The sequence below is a fragment of the Hylobates moloch genome, unplaced genomic scaffold, assembly GCF_009828535.3.
Source record: "Hylobates moloch isolate HMO894 unplaced genomic scaffold, HMol_V3 SCAFFOLD_3, whole genome shotgun sequence".
NCBI classification, from domain to species: Eukaryota; Metazoa; Chordata; class Mammalia; order Primates; family Hylobatidae; genus Hylobates; species Hylobates moloch.
Window position 1 is genome coordinate 49,837,128 of NW_026652278.1, and position 23,312 is coordinate 49,860,439.

Below are 23,312 nucleotides of genomic sequence, written 5' to 3' on the forward strand. Positions count from 1 at the left end.
AGCAAAAGCAAATACTTTTTTTAGTAATGTAACTTTATCCCAAGCCTCTATAATTTTTTTCATGCACAATATTCAGTAGTCATTAAAAAATTACCATGCATAGCAGGGAATTCTTGGGTGTTAGTGATGGCTTATTTCTCTATTTGTATATTGGCTTACCCTTTGAAAATTTATGTTGCTATTCATATGTGATTTGCACACATTTTTGTATTTAAAGTTAAATAAAATTTTTATTTAAAGACACATACAAAGATGGTCAGAACAGCATTATATAGTCAAAATCTGGAAACAACCCAAATATGCATCGATAGTAGATGGTTATACAGATTGTGTTTTATGTATGCGATGGAATCATATGAAGTACTGAGAATGTACGAACTACTGCTATAAGTAATCACATGGATTAATTTCATGAACCTAAGTTTCTAGAACATAAATAACACATACTATCTGATTCCATTTATATAAACTTCAAAAACAGGCATAATCCCTACATGGTGATAAAAATTAGAATACGGGTCACTTTGAAGAAGAAGATAGAATAGCGACAGAAATGATCACAAAGCTGAGCTTCTGGAGTGCTGATTAATTTGTTTTTTGTTATGAGTAGTGGTTATATAGGTGTGTTCTCTATGTAAAAATTCATTAAGCTGTAGAATTATTGTTTGTGCATTACTCTGTGTGTTATATTTTCTTAAAATTATTTACTTTAAGAGATGCATACAGACAAACATAAACGTGTGTCGATATATGTAAGTATATTTAAAGAAATTCAAGTGCTACTTGACTAGATGGAATCCAGATCATTTCATTTTCCTCATTACTTTTATGTATTTTCCAAATGTTCTCCCAAAAGGCTACCAAGATTTTATGACTAAAAGTATTTTAACAAATATTATTTCTTTAAAATTTGCCTTAGAATTGAAAGCAGTAAAGAAGATGTGTTTTTTACAGTTGCGGTAGTTCCCAATTTGCCCGAGGGTTAACAAGACATTGAAATTTACAGCCAGGATCCAAAATCTAAGAATGGCGACCCTAGAGTTTGCTGGCTTTTCTTCGAATTGCCTGACCCCCTTTATACCAGCCTGTCTTTACCTGTCTATCCATTGTTTTTCTCATCCTATTCTTTAAAATTTCTTTTCATGTTTTCAGACTATTCTGCATCCTCAGGTTAAGACTATGACTCTTAAGTGGATAATGAAGAATACAACCGGATCACTAAGTAAACTAAGAGGTCAAATAACAATTCCATAATTTTGTGCTAATAGGGGATGATATTTATGGGCCATGCAGGCATTTTCTTCATTTCTTACTGAATTTTATATGATACGAAAAGAAATCCATGTCTTACAGAAATGTACAGTCACAACTATACATAGAATAATTTCCAGTTTATGTATTTCTTGAAGTTTTCTAAATACCACTTGCTTCAGAAATACTTATGTAAAAATGAGGATTTCGGGGCTATCCATTAGGTCTATTGACTATTGTTTTGAACCTATGGAAATAATTATAAATGAGGTATAAATCATAATTATTTAATTTTTCTTGATTGGTTCAGAGGGATGGCAACAATATGCTTCAATATGGATCTGTGCCATAGAGAATGTTTATGTCTTATTAAGGAAAGACTTCTTTTCATTGTTCAAGCTTAAAAAATCAGTAAATGAAAACAGATCACTTTAATTAATTGTTAGGACAATATGTCAGTTAACACATGTTCACAACAATTAATTTTAAATATGAATATATATAATGCCAATTAAAAAGATCTCAAACTAATAAACCTAATAAACAAAAAGTTACCTAGTTTCCTTCAAAGGAGTTTGCTCACTGATTATTTCCTCAAAAGTAGTATTAACTTATAATTCCACTAGCTGGAAATACTTGCATGTTAGTACTAAATACTGTAATTGATCACTTTCATGTTCATTATTTAATTTAAATGTGTCTTAAGATTTCATTTTGTGTAATATCATAGAAGAATTTTCAAAATGTAGTTCTCATTCTCAACAATGCAAGATATTTCTGTTGTTTTTTTTTTTTTTTGAGACAAGGTATCACTCTGTCATTCAGGCTGGAGTGCAGTGGCATGATCTCTGCTCACTGCTCCGCCTCCCAGGTTTAAACAATTCTCCTGCCTCAGCCTCCTGAGTAGCTGGGATTACAGATATGTGCCACCATGCCTGGCTAATTTTTGTATTTTTAGTACAGATGGAGTTTCACTATGATGGCCAGGCTGATCTTGAACTCCTGACCTCAAACGATCTGTCCGCCTTGGCCTCCCAAAGTGCTGGGATTACAGGCGTGAGCCATCGCACCCAGCCTACTGTTGTAATTTGAATACACATTTATTTTTATAAACTAGTATGGCTCTGAAAGAAGGATATTAATATAGCATCTTTTTTATTTTCGTTGTTGTTTTTTTGAGACATATCTCACTCTGTTGCCCAGGCTGGAGTGCAGTATGCGATCATAGCTCCCTGCGGCTTTGAACTCCTAGGCTCAAGTGATTCTCCCACCTCAGTCTCCTAAGTAGGTGGGACTACAGGTGCACGCCACTATGCCCAGCTGATTTTTATTTCTTTATTTTAATTTTGTAGAGACAGAGTCTCAGTATGTTGCCTAGGTGGTCTCAAACTCCTCATTTCAATCCCACCTTGACCTCTCAAAGTGCTGGGGTTATAGGCCTGAGCCACAATATCCATCTCATCTTTGTTTTTTTGTTTGTTTGTTTTTTTGTTTGTTTTTTAATAGTATTAAAAAAGTGAGTTATAAAGCCATAGTCAAAGAAAGTAGTGTAAATTCATCTATCAATACACAATGCATTATTTCAAATTCATGAGAACATACATTAAGAGTATCTTATTTATTCTCTTCTAGTATTTCCTATCTCAGGAAATGACATGGCAAAATAATTAACTAATTTTCTAAGTTACTTTATCTCATACATGCAATTTATTAGTCACCAAGTCCTGTTAATTTGACCTTGTAAATGGGCCTTGTATTACACAGTTTTGAGCAATGGATAAATAATACAATTTTCATTTCCTGAGTAAATAGCTGGAAGTCAGATAACTGGGTGTTCTGATTAGCATATGTTTAGCTATGTAAGAAAACCAGAAATGTGTTTTGCTCAATAACTTAATGAATAATTTTTAATACATTTTCTTGTTAATCAACTGAATGAACACTTTTAAGGGCAGTGTGTAATATTACAAATTTAATAAACAATTTTGGCTTTAATGCTAGAGAGGATAAGAGAAGGGATGTTTGTTTTTTATTTACTCACAAAAAAATGCATTTTTTTATCATTTTATTTTTACACCTTTTGACACAAAATTTGTTAAACATTTCATGGCTAGAAAACTATTTCTTTATATTTTGTGTGCATCTTATAGCACAGCCATTTGTTTTGTGCTATTACATTTATATTAGATGATTGAAATTCAATGACATTCAATACATGGTTTAAGATACATGTATGCTTTGAATTTATCTGAGCAGAGACTCATGGTATGTATAGGAATCAATCAGGAATATTTCAATTTGTTCATTAAGAAAGCAGAAAACTATCAGAGATAAGGTAACACTATATGGAGCACTTATCATTTATCTATTTCTTAAATAAAAACGAGTTTAATTTCAAAGGTGCAATTTCTTTTCTATAGTCAACAAGATTCACTATATATTCTCAGATACAATAAAGATTTTTTTTTTTTTTTTTTTTGAGACGGAGTCTTACTGTGTCCCCCAGGTTGGAGTGCAGTGGCGCGATCTCAGCTCACTGCAAGCTCCGCCTCCTGGGTTCATGCCATCCTCCTGCCTCAGCCTCCTAAGATATTATTTTATTAAGAAATGTGTCTATCGTGTTTACCAGATAGACACACAATGTCAGCTCAATGAATATTTTTAGATGCTTTAAATATCTATTTTTATTATAATATAACTTTTATTACATGCTGAAATAAATTACCTTATAACTTATTTTATTTAAATGTCTGAAAAAAGAAGATCTAGAAGGAATATTGAAAATTTCCATCTGTGAGAAAGCACAAGAAATGTTATTTATAGAACACAAAGTTGGGCCGGGCGCGGTGGCTCACGCTTGTAATCCCAGCACTTTGGGAGGCCGAGGTGGGCGGATCACGAGGTCAGGAGATCGAGACCACGGTGAAACCCCGTCTCTACTAAAAATACAAAAAATTAGCCGGGCGTGGTGGCGGGCGCCTGTAGTCCCAGCTACTCGGAGAGGCTGAGGCAGGAGAATGGCATGAACCCAGGAGGCGGAGCTTGCAGCGAGCCAAGATTGCACCACTGCACTCCAGCCTGGGCAACAGAGCAAGACTCCGTCTCTTAAAAAAAAAAAAAAAAAAAAGAAAACAAAGTTTTCCTATCTGAATAAAAATCTTCACTACTATATCTAAAATTATTTTCAATAACAATGGGACAATGAGGATTTATAGTTTAGAATTTGATCATTTTTTGTTTAGGCCAATAAAACAAGAAAAATACATATCAATAATGGGTATAGTATTTAGAGAATATTAATTTGAGACATTTTCATCGTTAAGTGCAAGTCATCTTGTTGCTACAACAGTTCAGAGCCAAGCCAACTTCATTCAGATTGTAGAGTTTCATTCATGATGTAGAGTGGAGGTCCTTCCTACCATTAAAGATTAGCCAGGAGGCTTTCTTTCCCTCTGAAGGAAAAAAATATACATAAAATCTAGAATTTCTTTGAGAAAGACAGAGAAAAGTGAAGTTCCTTCTATTATGAATTATGGGAAGGAGAAAGGGAGACACAGAAGAGACATGAAGGCAGGAGGCAGAGGTCCTCCTCCTCATCCCCTACTGCCACTTTGGACCACTCCTTAAATGAAGAGGCACTGCAGAAACATTTTGGAGGAAGGGGAAATGATGCCTGGGAAAGCAAGAGAAATTTGGATGAAATAACCGCAGTAGTTTTCAGGAGTATGTAAGCCTCCAGAAAATCTCCATAGGTTCCATGGGAGGTCCCATCTAATAGGTTATGGCACTGAATATACAGCAATGGCAGAGAGAGGTGTCGAGAGAGAGAGCCATACTACCAGCATAAAGGACCGGTAAATACGTGTTACATCTAGACCACAATTTTAGAATGAAGTCAGAGAGGAGAGGTTTGGTTGGTAGCTTAACTAGTGACTCTTTACATTGTCTTAAACAGATAATGCTGAAATACTGTTCTAAGAAACTTAAGTGTGACTCAGTTTACACCTATTCCCTACCTGTCCAAACACATATTTATACATTATTGTTTAAGTAGGAAGATTACATCAGGTATAAAAAATAAAGAAGCTTTTTTTTCTCTGTGCACATCTGAGTGTAGTGTGTAAAGATTATATATGTATGTGTGTATGTATGTATACACATTTTATGCAATCGTGCATGTTTTTTATATAAATATGTATTTTTCAAAAATATCAGAAAGTATTTATAGTATACCTGTATACTACAGTATATATAATATAGAACTATAGATATAAATATTTATATATTTGTACATAAGCATTTTACATGTTACATATAAAGATTCATATATATGACTTAAATGTTTAAAGTTTTACTATTCTATAACCATATGTATTGTGTTCTAAAATCTTATTAAATCAACTATTTTGAAATTCAAAGTTACTTTAACTTCACACATTTTCTCACGCACATATTTTTGCTTTTGTTAAAGTTTCCTATTTGATTATGAAGTTAAATGCTCAACTTTTAAATGTTAATTGTTCATTTATATTGCCATGTTTCAAATAAATTTAGGAAATAATATTGCTTCAAGACAAAAACAAAGATGCTAAGTCTACTAACAATCTGAAGTTGTAAAATATTACAAGTGTTCAGATCGAAAGCCGTAACTGAGTAATTCAATCTAGTAATTCAAGAGCATTTTACAGAAATCAAACCATGATGGAATCAAGTTACCTATTGTGTCAATTAAGGAGGAAAATAATATTGCTAAACACACGGAATCTGGTCAGAAATATCTAGGCTACAGAATAACTTCACATTTTAAATGAAAAAAATTACCGATCACTGTTCGTATATTTATTTGTATCTTTCACTGTGTTATTGGTTGATTAACACAGCTGCAATCCATAAGCCCTACTTCCTAGCTATTTTTCAACCCACTGTTGCTACTTACAGATAAGAATATCTAAAAGAAAATCTTCTAGGTGGGGTTTCTGAAAAAACTTTGATTCTTTGTTAAAATAAAGCAGGGGTGCAGACTCTTCTGGCATTCATCTTTACACTGTTTGTCTGGAATAGAGAATTGACGTCTAGAGTTGCAGAAGATGGGAATGAAAGTAGACAATAAAAAATGACAAGGCAGAAAATAGCCAGCAGGCATCCTCAATGGCACTGATGTGCCCCTGCGCCATCCCTCCACTGTCCACCTCTAGATTTTTTCTGTATTTGTTTATACTTTCTTAATTTTTAAATGTAAAATTTTGTGGTATTAAGTATATTCATATTCTTGTGCAACCATCATCACTATCCATCTCTAAAACTCTTTTAATCTAGCAGAACAAAAGCTCTATAACATTAAACAATAACTCTCCATTTCTCTTTTCTTTATCCTCTGGCAACCATCATTCTGCTTTGAGTCTTTGTGATTTTTGACTATACTAAGTACCAAAATATAAGTGGAATCATATGGAATTTAACATTTTGTGACTGGCTAATCTCACTTAGCATAATGTTCTCAAGATTTATCTGTGATATAATGTATATCATACTTTCTTCCATCTTAAAGCCGAATAATATTTCATTATATGTATATACCACATTTTGTTTATATATTACTCTAAATAAACATGGAAAACTGGGCTGCTTTTACATCTTAGCTATTGTGAATAATGCTGCTATGAACATGGGAATACCAATATCCCTTTGAGACTCTGCTTTCAATTTTTTGGATATATAAATGAAAGTGTGATTGGTGGCTCATATAGTAATTCTATTTTTAATTTTTTGAGAAACTACCACTGTTTTCCACAGTGGTTGTACCATTTTACATTCTCACCAAGAGTGCACAAGGGTTCCAATTTTTCCACATCCTCATCAACATGTTATTTTGTTGTTGTTGCTGTTGTTTTGTTCTGTTTTCTGTTTGTTTTTTATAATAAATAGGGTCTCTACTGGGTGTGAGGTGGCACCTCATTGTGGCCTTGATTTGCATTTCCATAATATTTAGTAATGCTAAGTGTTTTTTCATATGTTTACTGGTCATTTATATATCTCTTTTGGAAAAGCATCTATTCAAGTCCTTTGCCAATTTTGAATCAGGTTGTTTATTTTTGTTTTCTTTAAAAAATTCTCGGGCTGGGTGCGATGGCTCACACCTGTAATCCCAGCACTTTGGGAGGCTGAGGTGGGCGGATCACGAGGTCAGGAGATTGAGTCCATCCTGGCTAACACAGTGAAACCCCATCTCTACTAAAAATCCAAAAAAATAGTCAGGCATGGTGGCGGGTGCCTGTAGTCCCAGTTACTCGGGAGGCTGAGGCAGGAGAATGGCATGAACCCGGGAGGCGGAGCTTGCAGTGAGCCGAGAGCACGCCACTGCACTCCAGCCTGGGTGACAGAGCAAGACTCCATCACACACACACACAAAAAAACTATATATTTTGAATATTAATGACTTATCCTATATATGATTTGCAAATATTTTCTCCCATTTTTATGTTGCTTCTTTATACTGTGTCTTTGACACCCCTTTACAAAATCACAAATTCCAATTTGTCTATTTTTTGTTGTTGTTGTCTGTGTCTTTGGGGTCATAGCCAATAAATCCCAGACAAATCCAATGTAATGATGCTTTTGCCCTATGTTTTCTTCTAAGAGTTCTATAGACTCAGTTTTCATTTTAGGTCATGAATCACTTTTGAGTTTGTTTTTGCATATGATGTTACATAAGGGTCCAACTTCATTCGTTTGCATGTAGAATGATCATAGCACTCATCTTAAAAATTATCTGACCGGCCGGGTGCAGTGGCTCACGCTTGTAATCCCAGCACTTTGGGAGGCTGAGGCGGGCGGATCAAGAGGTCAGGAGATCGAGACCACGGTGAAACTCCGTCTCTACTAAAAATACAAAAAATTAGCCGGGCGTGCTGGCGGGTGCCTGTAGTCCCAGCTACTTGGAGAGGCTGAGGCAGGAGAATGGCGTGAACCCAGGAGGCGGAGCTTGCAGTGAGCCGAGATCGCGCCACTGCACTCCAGCCTGGGTGAAAAAGCGAGACTCTGTCTCAAAAAAAAAAAAAAAAAAAAAATTATCTGACCAATTAAGTGAATGTTTATTTTTGGATTTTCTATTAAATTGCATTGGCCTGTATTTCTGTTGTTATGCTAGTACTACTCTGTTTTGAGTACTGTAGCTTTGTAGTAAGTTTGAAATCAGGAAGTATAAGTTCTCCAGCTTTGTTATTTATTTTTCTTTTTGGCTATCTGGGGTCCCTTGAGATTTTAAGGATAAGTTTTAGAATAAGTTTGTTTTTTTAAAAAAATTATTTCTACAAATAACATCATTGGGATTTTAATAGAAATTGCAGTAAATCTGTAGATTGCTTGGGAGAGTATTAACATTTTAACAATATTAAGTCTTCCCATCCATGAACATGGGATATCTTTCAATTTAGTTATGCTTTATTTAATTTCTTTCCAAAATGTTTTGTAGTTTTCATTATACAAGTCTTTTATCTCCCTGGTTAAGTTAATTCCTGAGTATTTTATTCTCTCTGATGCTATTGTAAATTGAATTGTTTTCTTAATTGTTTTAACACATTCATTTTCAATCTATGAAAATGCAAATGATTTTGTGTGCTGATTTTGTACTCTGATACTTTGCAAAATTTCTTAGTTCCAACATTTGCGTATGTGTGTGCAAACATGAAACGTGTGTATGGAATCATTAAAGTTTTCTATATGCAAACTCATATCACCTCTAAACAGAGATAACTTTACTTCTTCCTTTCCAAATTGGATCTTTCTCTCTTTCTTTCTCTTTCTCTCTCTCTCTCTCTCTCTCTTCTTTTTTTGCCTAATAGCTCTGGTGAGGACCTCTGATACTATGTTGAATACAAATGGTAAAAGAAGACACCCTTGTTCTGAACCTTCAAAAAAAATTAGAATAGAAAAATTATAGTTTTATCTGCACCCCTGATAGCTAAAAAAAGATAAATTACATGAGATATGCAACTTATATAGATTTTTCAACAATCATTAACAAAGTAAATTTAGAAAAGGACAGTCAAACCAAACTTCCTCCATACAGTCTACAAATAAGCTCACAATGACCAATAGAATGTGACCTCTTATCTCCATCATCCCCATTTTGAGATGGTAAAAAAGGTGTATTCTCATGATAAAATTTTCAAACTCATCCTGGCAATTTGTTTCACACAAATTGCTTGTTAACATTTTCATTTAAATAAATCCCATCCATCTGTCTGTGTTTATCAAATATCTGTTTTAAACCACATAATTCTTAAGTTTAAAAAGTTAATTTTACTGTAATTACTAAATATTTAGATAAGAAAAGTGCTATTAAGATGTGAAAATATTATTTTTATATAATCACTTTTTTTCTTCAGGAACCCACTGTGTATGCCTACATATAAGTATATCCCTAAAATTATATAAATGATGGAATTAACTGAATAAACTTTTGTTTGAAATCGAAATGCTTTCTACTCTACTGATACTCTCATTACAAACTTTAGAAATGAACAAAAAATTTACTCAAAAAATCAGAATTTTAAAGCGAAGTGAAACCTGAGTGATTATAAGAATGAGGAAACAAGGACCTAGAAATGCTAAGTGTCCTGTCCAAGGAGAATTAAAATATACAAATAAATTACTCAACAATGAACTAGAGAGAACAAAACTACTAATTTTAGCCCAGAACTTATTTTGGTTTTAAGTAGGCAAAAGTATTATTAGTAGATTGTGACTGTTTTCCTTCCATCTGTTTCCTTGTCTAAGAAATTTTAAGGACAGACTTAAAATGTTCTCGCTAATATTACTGCCATTAGTTTCTGATTTATAATGTGACATATTTCAAAGCTATGTATTATCCTTTCTTTTTTCCCCTATTTTAATGGTTGACCTGAATGTTCTTTCTTAATTTCACTTCACTGTAATTATACCTCTTACTCTATGCTAAATAATTTCTCCTTTTCCTCCTTGGAATATTTTCTCCCACTTATTGCCTAGCCGAGTTACCCTCTAAACTTTCATCATAAGTCAAGTTCTTTAATTACTTCCTCTAGAAACTCTCACTGACTTCTTTACATACATCTAATACAGACATACTGTAATAATTTAGGGCAGGCTGGGCGCAGTGGCTCATGCCTGTAACCCCAGCACTTTGGGAGGCCAAGGAGGGTGGATCATCTGAGGTCAGGAGTTCGAGTCTAGCCTGGCCAAAATGGTGAAACCCTGTCTCTACTAAAAATACAAAAATTAGCCAGGCATGGTAGCATATGCCTGTAATCCCAGCTACTTGGGAGGCTGAGGCAGGAGAATCGCTGGAACCCGGGAGGCAGAGTTTGCAGTGAGCTGAGATGTTTCCATTGCTCTCCAGCCTGGGCAACAAGAGTGAAACTCCATCTCAAAAAATAATAATAATAACTAGGTGGATTGCTTATATAAAAATTAGCCATAGGTTTTACTTACTTTTCTATCATCTAAGTACCTATTATCCTCACTGTTTTCTAAAACTGTTCTGTATATTTTATTGTATGTATATATATATTTATGTAATGTATGAAAAATGTTAAATAGCTTACTATGGATAGATTGCAATTACCATATTTAATTATTTCTGTTTATCTCACTTTTAGTTAAGATGAGAAAACTATTCAAGTATCAATTTTATATTTCTATTATAATAAAATCTCAGAAATCCTCCTAAAATAAATGTGAAGAGTACATTATTATTGTATACTTTCAACCAATGTATTATATAGATTAAATAGATCATTTCAAGGAACGAGGAGATATGTTGACATTTAAATTGAGTGAGCCTTGCTTATCATAGAAATGGTGAAAATAATTATTAACAATGGTAATATTACAATACATAGAAAGCAGGATGCCGGCGGTTGTGGATGAGATAGTTCAAATAATACAGACAGGTGATTTTAAAGCAGTTCAGAATGTCTAACTTTTTTTTTATTTTTAAAAGTGAGTTTTAGGTCCAAAGGAAATAGAATTTATCTTCTTTGGAATTATAAGCCCATTTAAATTATTTAGATAACCAAGAATTACGTAGGATTCTTACTGCTACTTACAAATGCCTGTGGAAATAAGCAAATCACTTTCCTAAGTGCCTAAAGATATTTATCCACAAAATCCACTCTTCCTCCCTGACCCTTAAAAAAATGACGCTAAGTGAAACAGGTTCCAACATAATAAACTGTCAGAACACATTTCATGGTGCAGTGCAAATGACAGACACAATGGAATACTTGTTAGAATAAAGTAGATTTCATTTTCCCTACAAGTTAGGTGAGAATACTGATCTCAAGTATCTGTTCTGTCAAGTCAAAGGTTGCAGCACATTAACAAATTCAGAGTACAGGTGCATGTATGAATAGCCTGTTGGAGAAAACAGCACCACTTCTAGTAATTATAAGAAGTTGCTCCAGGTGAAAAACATTAATTCATGTCTGTGATACATTGTTTAAGACTCTCTCAGTTGCCTTAATACTATTTTTAAAACCCCTTCGCAGGGAGCATACTCACCCCATCTGGCCTGCCATCTGAAGCTGTGATGATCAGAATGTAGCGATCAGTGCTTTCCCTGTCCAGTGCTTTCCCTAAGGTTAGAATCCCCGTGCTAGTGATGAAACAAACAAACAAATAAGACAAAAAGAGATATTACATCACAAGGAGAGTCTTCTTAGTATAGCAAATTACTTTTGATAGCTTTTTTCCCCTCTCAGTAATCATAGCTTGAGTATTTTAGATGTATAATACTAAGATTCATACTGAAAATTGAAAACAGCTTTTAAGGCTGTCAAATTTCTTAGCAGTATCCATGAAACTGACACTGAGCTGATTTCCTACCTTCCAGGAAACAAAACATAACAAAACTGTGCTTAATTCATTCCAAGAGGAAAAGTATCTATCTTGTTTTTGATTATTTCAAGAGAAAAGACTTCATTATTCCTTAGCAGTCTCAGAATTCTTTGAGACAATGAATGGTTTCTTATAACTAATCTATATCACCTCCCAATTTATGTCATATATATGTCCATTATGAAAATGCAAAAACCCATCTAAATGTTATCTCTGACAAACTCTATGAATAAAAGCTTTTTTTCTTACTTTTAAAATAACAGAGGCCCATTGTACAAAATTAGAAAATAGAATTTTTTAAAATTACAGAAATTATGTTTTTTGTAATGTTTCTTTTTGTACTTTATTATAACCACATTTAAATATATGATTGTTTCAGAAGAGGAATCATTCTGCATATTTTACATTTTTTAAGAAAATATAATTGTATTAGAATTCATGTTCTCATTTTATAATTTGTTTAAAACCCTTTTTGTGGCTACATTAACAATTTTAGTATTTTGTTACTCTTTGGAAATTTGGCTGTTTCTTAATTTAACTGATGTATAATGGGAGATTAATAGCACTTGGGAAAATTATTGCACTTAGAATATTTTTAATACTTACTCCATATCTTTTCACTGTTCAGAATAAATGTTTTCAGATATTTAAGACTTTATTCACCTATGTAATTTATTTTATAACAGTTTGGCTATTTGTATTGCTCTCTAATTTAGGTTCTTCATTTATTTCTTAGATTTTACAATCTGATATTGTACACATTTTAATTGAGCCTAACAAGTATCCACTGTGTAGGAGAGTTTATCTGAATATAATAAGACATTAAAATATTTATCAAGTCCAAAACATAAATTGTTTCTGATGGATAAAATCCTTTCATTTTAAGGGAAGTGCTTTTATTGTAAAGAAAATTTAAACAATTCATATCACATATGGTAGTTGAGTACAGAGAGTCAAAGCCGATGAATCAAAATAAGAATCACAGTTACTCCATTTGCTTATTATGTTGTGATGGTTGACATAGACTTTTTAAAAAGTTCTGAACATATGGCATGCCCATGAAAAACTGACTTTGCTTCCTGTACATTTTAAAAATGTTTTGTCAAAATAATTGAAAACCAGTTCCCAGAGCATGTTCACAACAATTAAGTTTGGACCAGCTTCCTACAGTACAGAAGGCCCAGATAATCCCATTTTAAAATTACTTTAAATGAGAAAAGTAAGACATGTATTTCTTCTGAGGCTTATTCACAAGTATCTTAAGAAACACGAAATCTGAAAACATAGCCATAGTATAATAAGAGAAACAAAGAAAATTGAGTTGCCATTTTCATTTTGCTTCTTCCCTCAGTTAATTATCTATATTCTTCCTTGTACATTAAATTAGAAAATTAATAAAAAGTATATTGTATATTTACGATGAATTACAAAACTGACGTGATAACTGAGTTGATTTCCTACCTTCCAGGAAACAAAACATAACAAAACTTTGCTTAGTTCATTCCAGGAAGAACAATATCTATCTTGTTTTGGATTATTTGAAGAGAAAATATCCATTATTCCTTAGCATGTTCAGAATTCTTTGAGACAAGGAATTGTTTCTCATAAATAATCTATATCGCCTCCCAATTGTATATAGTATTTGGAACATATATATATATATATATATGTACTCTATATATACTATTTAGAATATATAATACTATATGTATTATTCCAAAAATACTATATGCTGTGTACAATATAGTATACAGTATATTCATACTTAGGGCCATTTTAAACACAAACAGCTAATCATCTATGGTCTGGTGATTATTATAGAGGTAGTTTTTATGTAATATGCGGGCCTTGTGACTCAATGTTGTAGGCAGTTGTGTGGTATATTTGGGCAATGCAGAAGGGGAGAAAAACAGGCAGCGTATTTTGGGATTCATAGCAGAAGACAAGTTTATGGGTATACATGGGTATCCTCTTATTAAATCCGAGAAATACCTCACAAAAAGTCTTATTACCAGCTGGATGGAGGCTATCAGGCCAGGATACATTGGGGTACACTTAGTAATGCAATACACCTTATAAGTTCACATATTAAAAATACATAAGCTTCTTCAATTGATAAAGCATCAATAATACTGCTACTTAAATTATATAGGATTGAAAATACTTTCCCAGGAGTGATGTCAGCGGAAATGGAGAAGACAGTTCCAAGAGATGGTCTCAGCACAAAACATCAAAAAATCACAATTAAGCAGGGACCTTCAAAAGCAAATTTGATGAAACTCTGGAAAACCGTCACAGGTTTATAGCAACCAGATGAAGGCAGAATTTCTTTTAAAAAAAGGTAAATCAAATATGGTAGAAGAACTTTGTGGCATTTTGACTTGTCTTTATCCTACCATCTCACTGGCTCAGAGTGACCTTGAAAACATCAGTGAACATTCCCAGTGTGACACTGTGGTCTTTGTTTCTGGAGGGAGCAGAGCTATCCTTATTCACAAAGAACTGTGGGGGTCTATTCTAATCTGTCTGCCTGAAGGAGTGATTCATGGCACTTATCGTTGTTTCATCAAATTTGGAAATCACTCAAAGCAGAAAAGCAGTGGGCATTCCTCAGAAACATCGTAAGGCAGGTGATAGCCCACAAACACTTGAGGAATAAAATAGAGTGCCAAAAACTTGCCAGGAAAGTCTGGGTAAATAGTTTCATGGAAAATTCAGGCACTCAAAACTGTACTGAGGAATACGGAATAATAAATATAATTGAGAATTCATAAATATACCCACACATCTACAGTCAATTGATTTTCAACAAGAATGCCAAGACCATTCAAAAAGAAAGAATAGTCTTGTCAACAAATGGCACTGGAACAAATGGAAATCTAAAAGAATTAAGTTAGACTACTTTACTTCATATGCAACTATTACCTCAAAATGGATCAACAATTTTTCTGAACACAAGAATTGAAACCTGTAAACAACTCTTAGATAAAAACTAGAGGTAAATATTCATAATCTTGGATTTGGCCATGGATTCTTAGATATGATACCAGATGCATGGGAAGCAAGGAAAAAATAGATATTCTGAACTGGGTCAAAATAAAAAAAAAAACCTTTTGTGCATCAAGGGACATTATTGAGAAAGTAAAAAAGAACAATGCATATAATTGGAGAAAATACTTACAAATCACATATCTGGTAAGAGTCTTATTTCCAGAATATATAAATGATTACACAACTTAACATCAAAAAGAAATCCCAATTTAAAAAAGGCAAAAGACTCAAATACACATTTTTTCCAAAGAAGATATACAAGATATACAAATAATCAAAAAGCATATTAAAATATGTCATTAGTCATCAGGCAAATGCAAATCAAAACCCACAACCAAGTATCACTTCACACTCACTATGATAATTATATTTTAAAACAAGAAACAAATAACCACCATTACTAACAACAACAAAAAAGAAAATAAATGTTGGCAAAAATGTGAATAAATCAGAATCCTCATATATTTCTGGTGGGAATATAAAATGCTTCAATCACTGTGGAAAACATTTGACAGTTCCTCAAATGGTTAAAAACACATAATTACACTATTCCCCAGCAAATCTATTGAGTATATACTTAAAAAAGCTGAACACAGGTACTTAGATACGCGTACATATATGTTCACAGCTGCAGTATTTGTAATATTGAAAGGTAGAAAAACAGCTTAAATGTCTATCAATTTATGAATAAGGAAACAACTTGTTGTACGTGCATGCAATGGAATATTATTATGTAGCCATGAAAAGTAGTGACCTACTTACACATGTTGCAGCACAGATGAATCTTGGAAACATTAGGCTACAAAAAAGAAGCTAGACACAAATAGTCACACATTGTATGATTCAATTTGTGTAGAATATTCAAAGTAGGTAACTTGATGAAGCCAGTACACAGATTGGTGGTTGCCAGGGGCTAAGGGAAATAAGGAACTGCTAAATGGGTTCAGGTTTCTATTTGGAGTGATGAAGCTATTTTAGAACTAGACAGAGTTGGTAGTTGCATGAGTTCTGAATCTCCTAAACAACACTGAATTGTTCATTTTAAAATGGTTAATTTTGTGCTATGTGAATTTTGCCTCAATTATATAAATTATATTGCAGATAATTTTCCATCACCAAGCTTTTGGGCTATGTTCCTGAAACATATGATGCTTGGCATACTCAAATTCTTTTAGAAAATAGGCTTTGCCTAACCATAAAAATGGTATTCAAAAATAATATAAAAATTTGCTCGGGTGCGGTGGCTCACGCCTATAATCCTAGTACTTTGGGTGGCTGAGGTGAGTGGATCACAAGGTCAGGAGATGGAGACCATCCATCCTAGCTAACACAGTGAAACTCCATCTCTCTTTTTTTGTTTAGTGTGCACTTTTATTATTTTTTTGAGACAGAGTCTCACTCTGTTGCCCAGGCTAGAGTGCAATGGCATGATCTCGGCTCACTGCAACCTCCACCTCCCAGGTTCAAGCAGTTCTCCTGCCTCAGCCTCCTCAGTAGCTGAGATTACAGGTTCCGTGGACAGCTTATTTAAAAGCTCTGTGCCATCAGTATTCTCTTCTGTAAAATGGGAAAGTAAAACCCCATCTCTACTAAAAATACAAAAAATTAGCCGGGCATGGTGGTGGGCGGCTGTAGTCCCAGCTACTCGAGAGGCTGAAGGAGGAGAATCGCTTGAACCCAGGAGGCAGAGGTTGCAGTAAGCCGAGACTGCACCACTGCTCTCCCGTCTGTGAGACAGAACAAGATTCCATCTAAATAAATAAATAAATAAAAATAAAAAAAATTATCACCTGTAGTCCCAGCTACTTGGGAGGCTGAGGTGGGAGGATCACATAAGCCTAGACTTTTGAAACTAGCCTGGGCAACAGACTCACACCGAGTCTTAAAAAAATTAAACAATGTAAATAGAAAGTAGTAGAGGATATCTACTTCTGAACAAAATAAGCTACTGAATTTAAAACCTGCTTCTATAAGTAACTGTTTTTCAAAATTCCATTGTTTATTAGGAAATACCGATGCAGCATCATTATAAACTAAGATTATCTCACATATTTCATGATATATAGGCTTTGCTTATTTAAAATTTCATTAAGAATTCTACTGCTTGTGACTGAACATTTACACTTGCAAGTGTCTGAGCCTTTGACAGATTTATCATGTTGCTTTTGGGCACTGAGTTTCAGGCTTTACAATGATATTTAGAGAGATTAGAGTATACTTTAAAATGTATGGTTGCTTCAAGTTTGACATAGCGTTTCATATTAAATAGCAATTAGCAATTAACAAAAACATACTAATAAAGGGAGCTAGGTATTGACAGCAGTTTGGGGAAAAGATGATGGTGGCATGAACTAAGGTAGTAGAGTGAAGTGTAAGAAATAGTTTGATTTGGGTTTATATTTTGAAAGTAGAGCTGAGCTGTCAGGGAATAAAATAAATATCATCTTTCTTATATATTATTTAATTTTCAATATAATCATAACATTCAAATTGATATGAAAAACATAATTGAGCATTACATTTAATGTCAAAACAAATTAATCACCAAAGAAAAAATTAAAATGCAAGTGAAGAAAAAATATTTTAATAGAATTTGGACCAGAGATGGACATAATTTTTGAAATTCTCTTGTTTAGCACTGATTTTAAGTGTTGGCATCACAGACCCCATGCTTCAGTGATAACAACCCATAAATATTTGAGAGATGGCATTTCCTCAACCTCCCTTAATAAATAACTATACCATTAGGCCATCATATTTATAAGGGAAGTTGCCATATATCTTATTTAAATGTGTACTTATTTGTGGATGATTGCTGAGTGAATATTTGCTAAATCATATGACACTATCAAGACAGACACTATGAAAAGATACTGGAATAGTGCATTATATTACAGAATCATACAGACATGGCCACTTAATACATGGCACTGAATGATTTTTATTACCAATGTTTGTGATTTTTAAAAAAAACCAAGGCTTTTTCTTTAAAGACCCGGTTTCTTTCTTGGCTGTGTGACCAAGCCAATTTATTAAAATAATAATTCAGTACTTTGTTAACCCACACTGACATTAAGATGATTATTCATTACTACTAATTTTTTAATAGAAATACAAGAAAATTTTGGCATACTTTTATTTCATTAAAGGAAAGTAATGGTATTAAAATGATGCTTATTGAGAGAATTCGCATTATAGCATAAAATAATATGGCATTTAAAGTATACAATAGACACGTAAATATTTTTTCATTTTGCTTTAAGGTATAAAATATAACCCAAACATTATTTGCATATATTGAAGTGTCTGATGAGGTAGAACATTGTTTATTTTTTTTTAGCATACCTGTCTTAGTCCATTTGTGTTGCTACAAAGGAATACTTATGGCTGGGTAATTTATGAAGAAAATAAGTTTATTTGTCTCACAGTTCTACAGGCTGTACAAGAAGCATACTGCCAGCATCTGCTTCTGGTGAGGGGCTGAGAGTACTTCCACTCATGACCAAAGGTGAACGGGTGCTGGCGTGTGCAGAGATCACATGGTGAGAAAAGAAGCAAGAGAGGAGGGGTGGTGCCAAGCTCTTTTTTTACAACCATTTGTTGTGGGAACTAATAAAGCAAGAACTCATTCATTACCTTTGGTAACAAGCCATTCATAAGCGGTCTGCCTCCATGACCCCATCTCCAACATGGGGAATCAAATTTCAAAATGAGGTTTGGAGTGTCAAATATCCAAACTATAGCAGTACCTGGATTGTTCAAATCCTTGAAAGTCATAGAGAAGTGGTGGTGCAAATTTTTGAACATGAATCTCAAAAGTTTCAAAGAACGTGGCAGTTGAAATGTCAGTTATTGTTCTCCATTTCAAATGCATTGAAATGTATTGCTAGTGGTTCAGGCTACTCTATAAATATCAATGCGAACAACAGCAATGAGGTGGTGGAAACAAAGTGACCACAGGATAGAAGGCAACAGGCCCAGTGTACAGGACCCTGAATCAGGAATGATCATCAAAAGGGATCACACAACCATTACAGGGACATGTTCTGCTTTAGCTTTCCTGGAAGCAGTTTGCGTCTTAAGGAGATGTCTGTCCAGGTTGACCTAAGAGCTTTAACATTAAGAATCATGGTCAATTTAGACTAAAAGGATTTTGCATTAACATAATTTACACCTTTAAGAACCTCTGTGACCCAGCCATTATCTTTATCTCATCTCTATCTCTATCTCAGAGATGAGAGGAGCACTAGAGATATAGGAAAGCAGTGCATTTAGATAATTTATTTGGCAAAACCAGTAGCTCATTAGATTTCACAATCAGCAATTGAAAAATCTCTTGGCATCAAGGGAAAAACAAGAATAGAAATTCTTTTTTTTTATTATTATACTTTAAGTTTTAGGGTACATGTGCACAATGTGCAGGTTTGTTGCATATGTATACATGTGCCGTGTTGGTGTGCTGCACCCATTAACTCGTCATTTAACATTAGGTGTATCTCATAATGCTATCCCTCCCCCCTCCCCCCACCCCACAACAGGCCCCGGTGTGTGATGTTCCCCTTCCTATGTCCATGGGTTCTCATTGTTCAATGCCCACCTATGAGTGAGAACATGCGGTGTTTGGTTTTTTGTCCTTGCGATAGTTTGCTGAGAATGATGGTTTCCAGCTTCATCCATGTCCCTACAAAGGACATGAACTCATCATTTTTTATGGCTGCATAGTATTCCATGGTGTATATGTGCCACATTTTCTTAATCCAGTCCATCATTGTTGGACATTTGGATTGGTTCCAAGTCTTTGCTATTGTGAATAGTGCCTCAATAAACATATGTGTGTATGTGTCTTTATAGCAGTATGTTTTATAATCCTTTGGGTATATACCCAGTAGTGGGATGGCTGGGTCAAATGGTATTTCTAGTTCTAGATCCCTGAGGAATCGCCACACTGACTTCCACAATGGTTGAACCCCACACAATAATAATGGGAGACTTTAACACCCCACTGTCAACATTAGACAAATCAATGAGACAGAAAGTTAACAAGGATATCCAGGAATTGAACTCAGCTCTGCACCAAGGAATAGAAATTCTTAAGAGACCTGGGCTTCCTGCTTACCAGAGCAGGTGAAAACTTCATTGTTGTCTTTTTCTTTTGTTGACAGCTTTGTTAACATTTTAATTCAGATATCATAAAATCCACCCATTAAAAGGGTACAATTCAATGGTTTTTAGCATAATCACAGAGTTGTTCAATCATCACCGTAATCAATTTTAGAACATTTTCAACACCGTATCTATTAATGGTCACTCCCCGTTCTCTCCCACGCCTCATTTTCAGGCAATCATTGATCAACTTTTCGTCTTATAGATGTGTTTATTATGAAAATTTTATACAAATGAAATAATATGTACTCTTTTTCAACTGACTTATTTCACTTAGCGTAATATTTTCAAGGTTCATACATGTTGTACCATGTTTCAGTACCTCATTACCTTTTATTGATGAGTAATATTATATTATTACAGATAGGCAACATTTTGTTTATTCTTTCCTCTGTAGATGGATATTTGACTTGTTTCTACTTTTGTACCATTATAAATAATTCTTTTATGAACTTTGTGCAAACTATAATGTAGATGCACGTCTTCATTTCTCTTGCATATGAGCAGAATGCTGGCTTATGCAGTAACTCTGTTTACCATTTGGAGAAAAGGCCTATTCTCCAAAGTGTACTCATATAGTTTGGATCCATGTCCTCGCCCAAATCTCCTGTTGAATTGTCACCAATGTAGGCGATAGGACCTGCTGGAAGGTGATTGGCTCATGCGGGCAGTTTCTCATGAATGGTTTAGCACCACCCCTCTTGGTCCTGCTCTCTTCCTCCTGCTCAGGCCACGTGAAGTGCTGACTCCCCACTTTGCCTTCAGTCATGACTGTAAGTTTCCTGAGGCTTCCCCAGAAGCACAGCAGGTGTCAGCATCATGCTTCCTGTATAGCCTGCAGAACTGTGAGGCAATTCAACCTCTTTTCATTACAAAATACTCAGTCTCAGCATTTCTTTATAGCAGTGCAAAAACGAACTCACACATGCACATTTTACATGGCCACATAAATTTATGCAGATTTCAGTATCTCCACATTCTTAGTCATACTTGGTTTTGCCTTTCTTTTTCACTACAGACACAAATTATGTATGAAGTCAAGTCTCTTTACAGTTTTAAATTGCATTTCTCTAATGACCAATGATCAGTGATCACGATCATGTTTCCATGTGCTTGTTGGCCATTCACATATCCTTTTTGAAAGAAATGTCTATTCAAATATTTTGCCCATTTTAATTAGATTATTTTTCTTTATTAAGTTGTAACAGTTCTTTACGTATTCTTGAGACATGTTTCACACCATATACATTATTTTAAAATATATTCTCTCATTGTGGGTTGTTTCTCACTTTGGGATGGTGCTCCTTGAAATACATTTTTAAAAATTGATGAGACCCAATTTATCAATTTTATCGTTAATCTTTGTGCATTTTGTGTCATATCTCAAAATGTACTGATTAATCCAAATAATGAAGATTTACTTCTGTATTTTCTTCTATGTGGAATGCAGTTTTATCTCATAATATTGCAGTTTATGATCCACTTTGAGTTCGTTTTTGTGAATGATGTGAGATAAAAATTCAACTTCATTCTCTTGCATGTTGTCCCAGCTTCATTTGTTGAAACAAAGTTCTTTCCTGATTGGATTATCTTGGCCTCTTTTTGAAAATCAATTGACCATAAATACTAGAGTTATTTCTGGATTCTTAAGCCTGTCCAGGTGACTTATATATCTGTGTTAATGCTAATACTACACAGCCTTGATTAAAGTTTTTCTTTAACATTTTTATTTTCTTTAATGATGATTGTAAATTGTAGCTAATTTTTTATTTCTACATCCCTATGGGATAAAAATGAAAACAGTTAAGCCTTTGTATTTTTCAAATAGAAGTTTACTTATCTGTGGAAAATACTGTTCTTGTCTATAGTTTCCCAGGCATTACTAACTCATGTTTGTAAAATTCTATTCAACGTGAAATTTCAGGTATTTCTAAGAGTAATTAACCAGCACCTGGTTCTCTTGTTTTGGCATTATGCCCCACAGGTTCCTGAGTCTGACGTGGCAAGGTATTCATTTGTCAAAGTTTTATCTTTATAATCATTGGCCAAGTTTACATTTCTATTCTTTCTGAAAGTAAAGCTATTCACAGGTACACAGGAAATATCAGGGAAGAGTCAAGCTCTTTAGAAACCAGCCACATGTGACAGCAGAACACCTACCTTGCTATTGCAAAGGGGAAGCATACAGTCTCTCTGAAGCCCTAAATGCCTCCTTTTAATGCCTGCTCCTGGTTTTCTCAATAGTTATCATTAGCAATATCTCAGATGTATTCAGAGAGATAAGTAGAATGACACTGATCTAGACCTCAAACAAGTTTGGCATGAACATGTATTTTATTTCATTTTGCTTTTTTTCTTAAATATACCTGTGTTAATCTGAAATTGAAGGATGTGTTTGTAACACATCTTGCCTACAAGACTCCCTTTGAATACACAGTTTAGTGCTAAGTAACCCTTTGTAGTAATGTCCTTGTCATTATCAGTAGCTGACAACTTTAAAAGGATCTAATTAATCGCAGTTATGCCTTCCAATGAAATGTTTCCACCTCAGTAGATTTTATCTAGTAAAAATGTTAAAAATAAACAGTCTCCTGGGTAATATTTCTGGGCTCAGAACTATCCTCCCAGCTACCATTAACATTCATAGAAAACAGAAAGGGAAGTACAACTACAAACAGCTGAAAGCCTCTGATTAGAAGTCTGCTTTCTTGCTAACGGTACGTTGCTGTACATTTTTTTAAAGTAGGAAATCATTTTTAACTTACGTTTCTGAAAGATTAAAAACTCTCTGAGGATCTCCATTCTCAATGGCATATGTTATTGAGTCTCCCTCTCGATCAGTTGCCTTCAGAGAGAAAACATAATTCAATTATCAAGTAATCGATATGGTGCCCACTCATTACAGAGTAATATAAAAGCTTGAAACTAATAGCATAGAATGTCCATGACACTGTTAAAGAATAAAGATT

The 23,312-nt window shown here is 34.1% G+C and overlaps 1 protein-coding gene across 2 annotated transcripts in view; it reads right to left on the reverse strand.

The window, feature by feature from the left end:
* Positions 1 to 23,312, reverse strand: part of PCDH15 (protocadherin related 15) — a 1,777,335-nt gene that overhangs the window by 269,516 nt on the left and 1,484,507 nt on the right. For both annotated transcript variants that reach the window (XM_058436255.1, XM_058436254.1), the window contains 2 exons: positions 23,109 to 23,188; positions 11,794 to 11,887 (listed from right to left, as the gene is read on the reverse strand). In XM_058436255.1, coding sequence (XP_058292238.1) covers positions 11,794 to 11,887; positions 23,109 to 23,188 — 174 coding nt within the window. The remainder of the gene's footprint in view (positions 1 to 11,793; positions 11,888 to 23,108; positions 23,189 to 23,312) is intronic.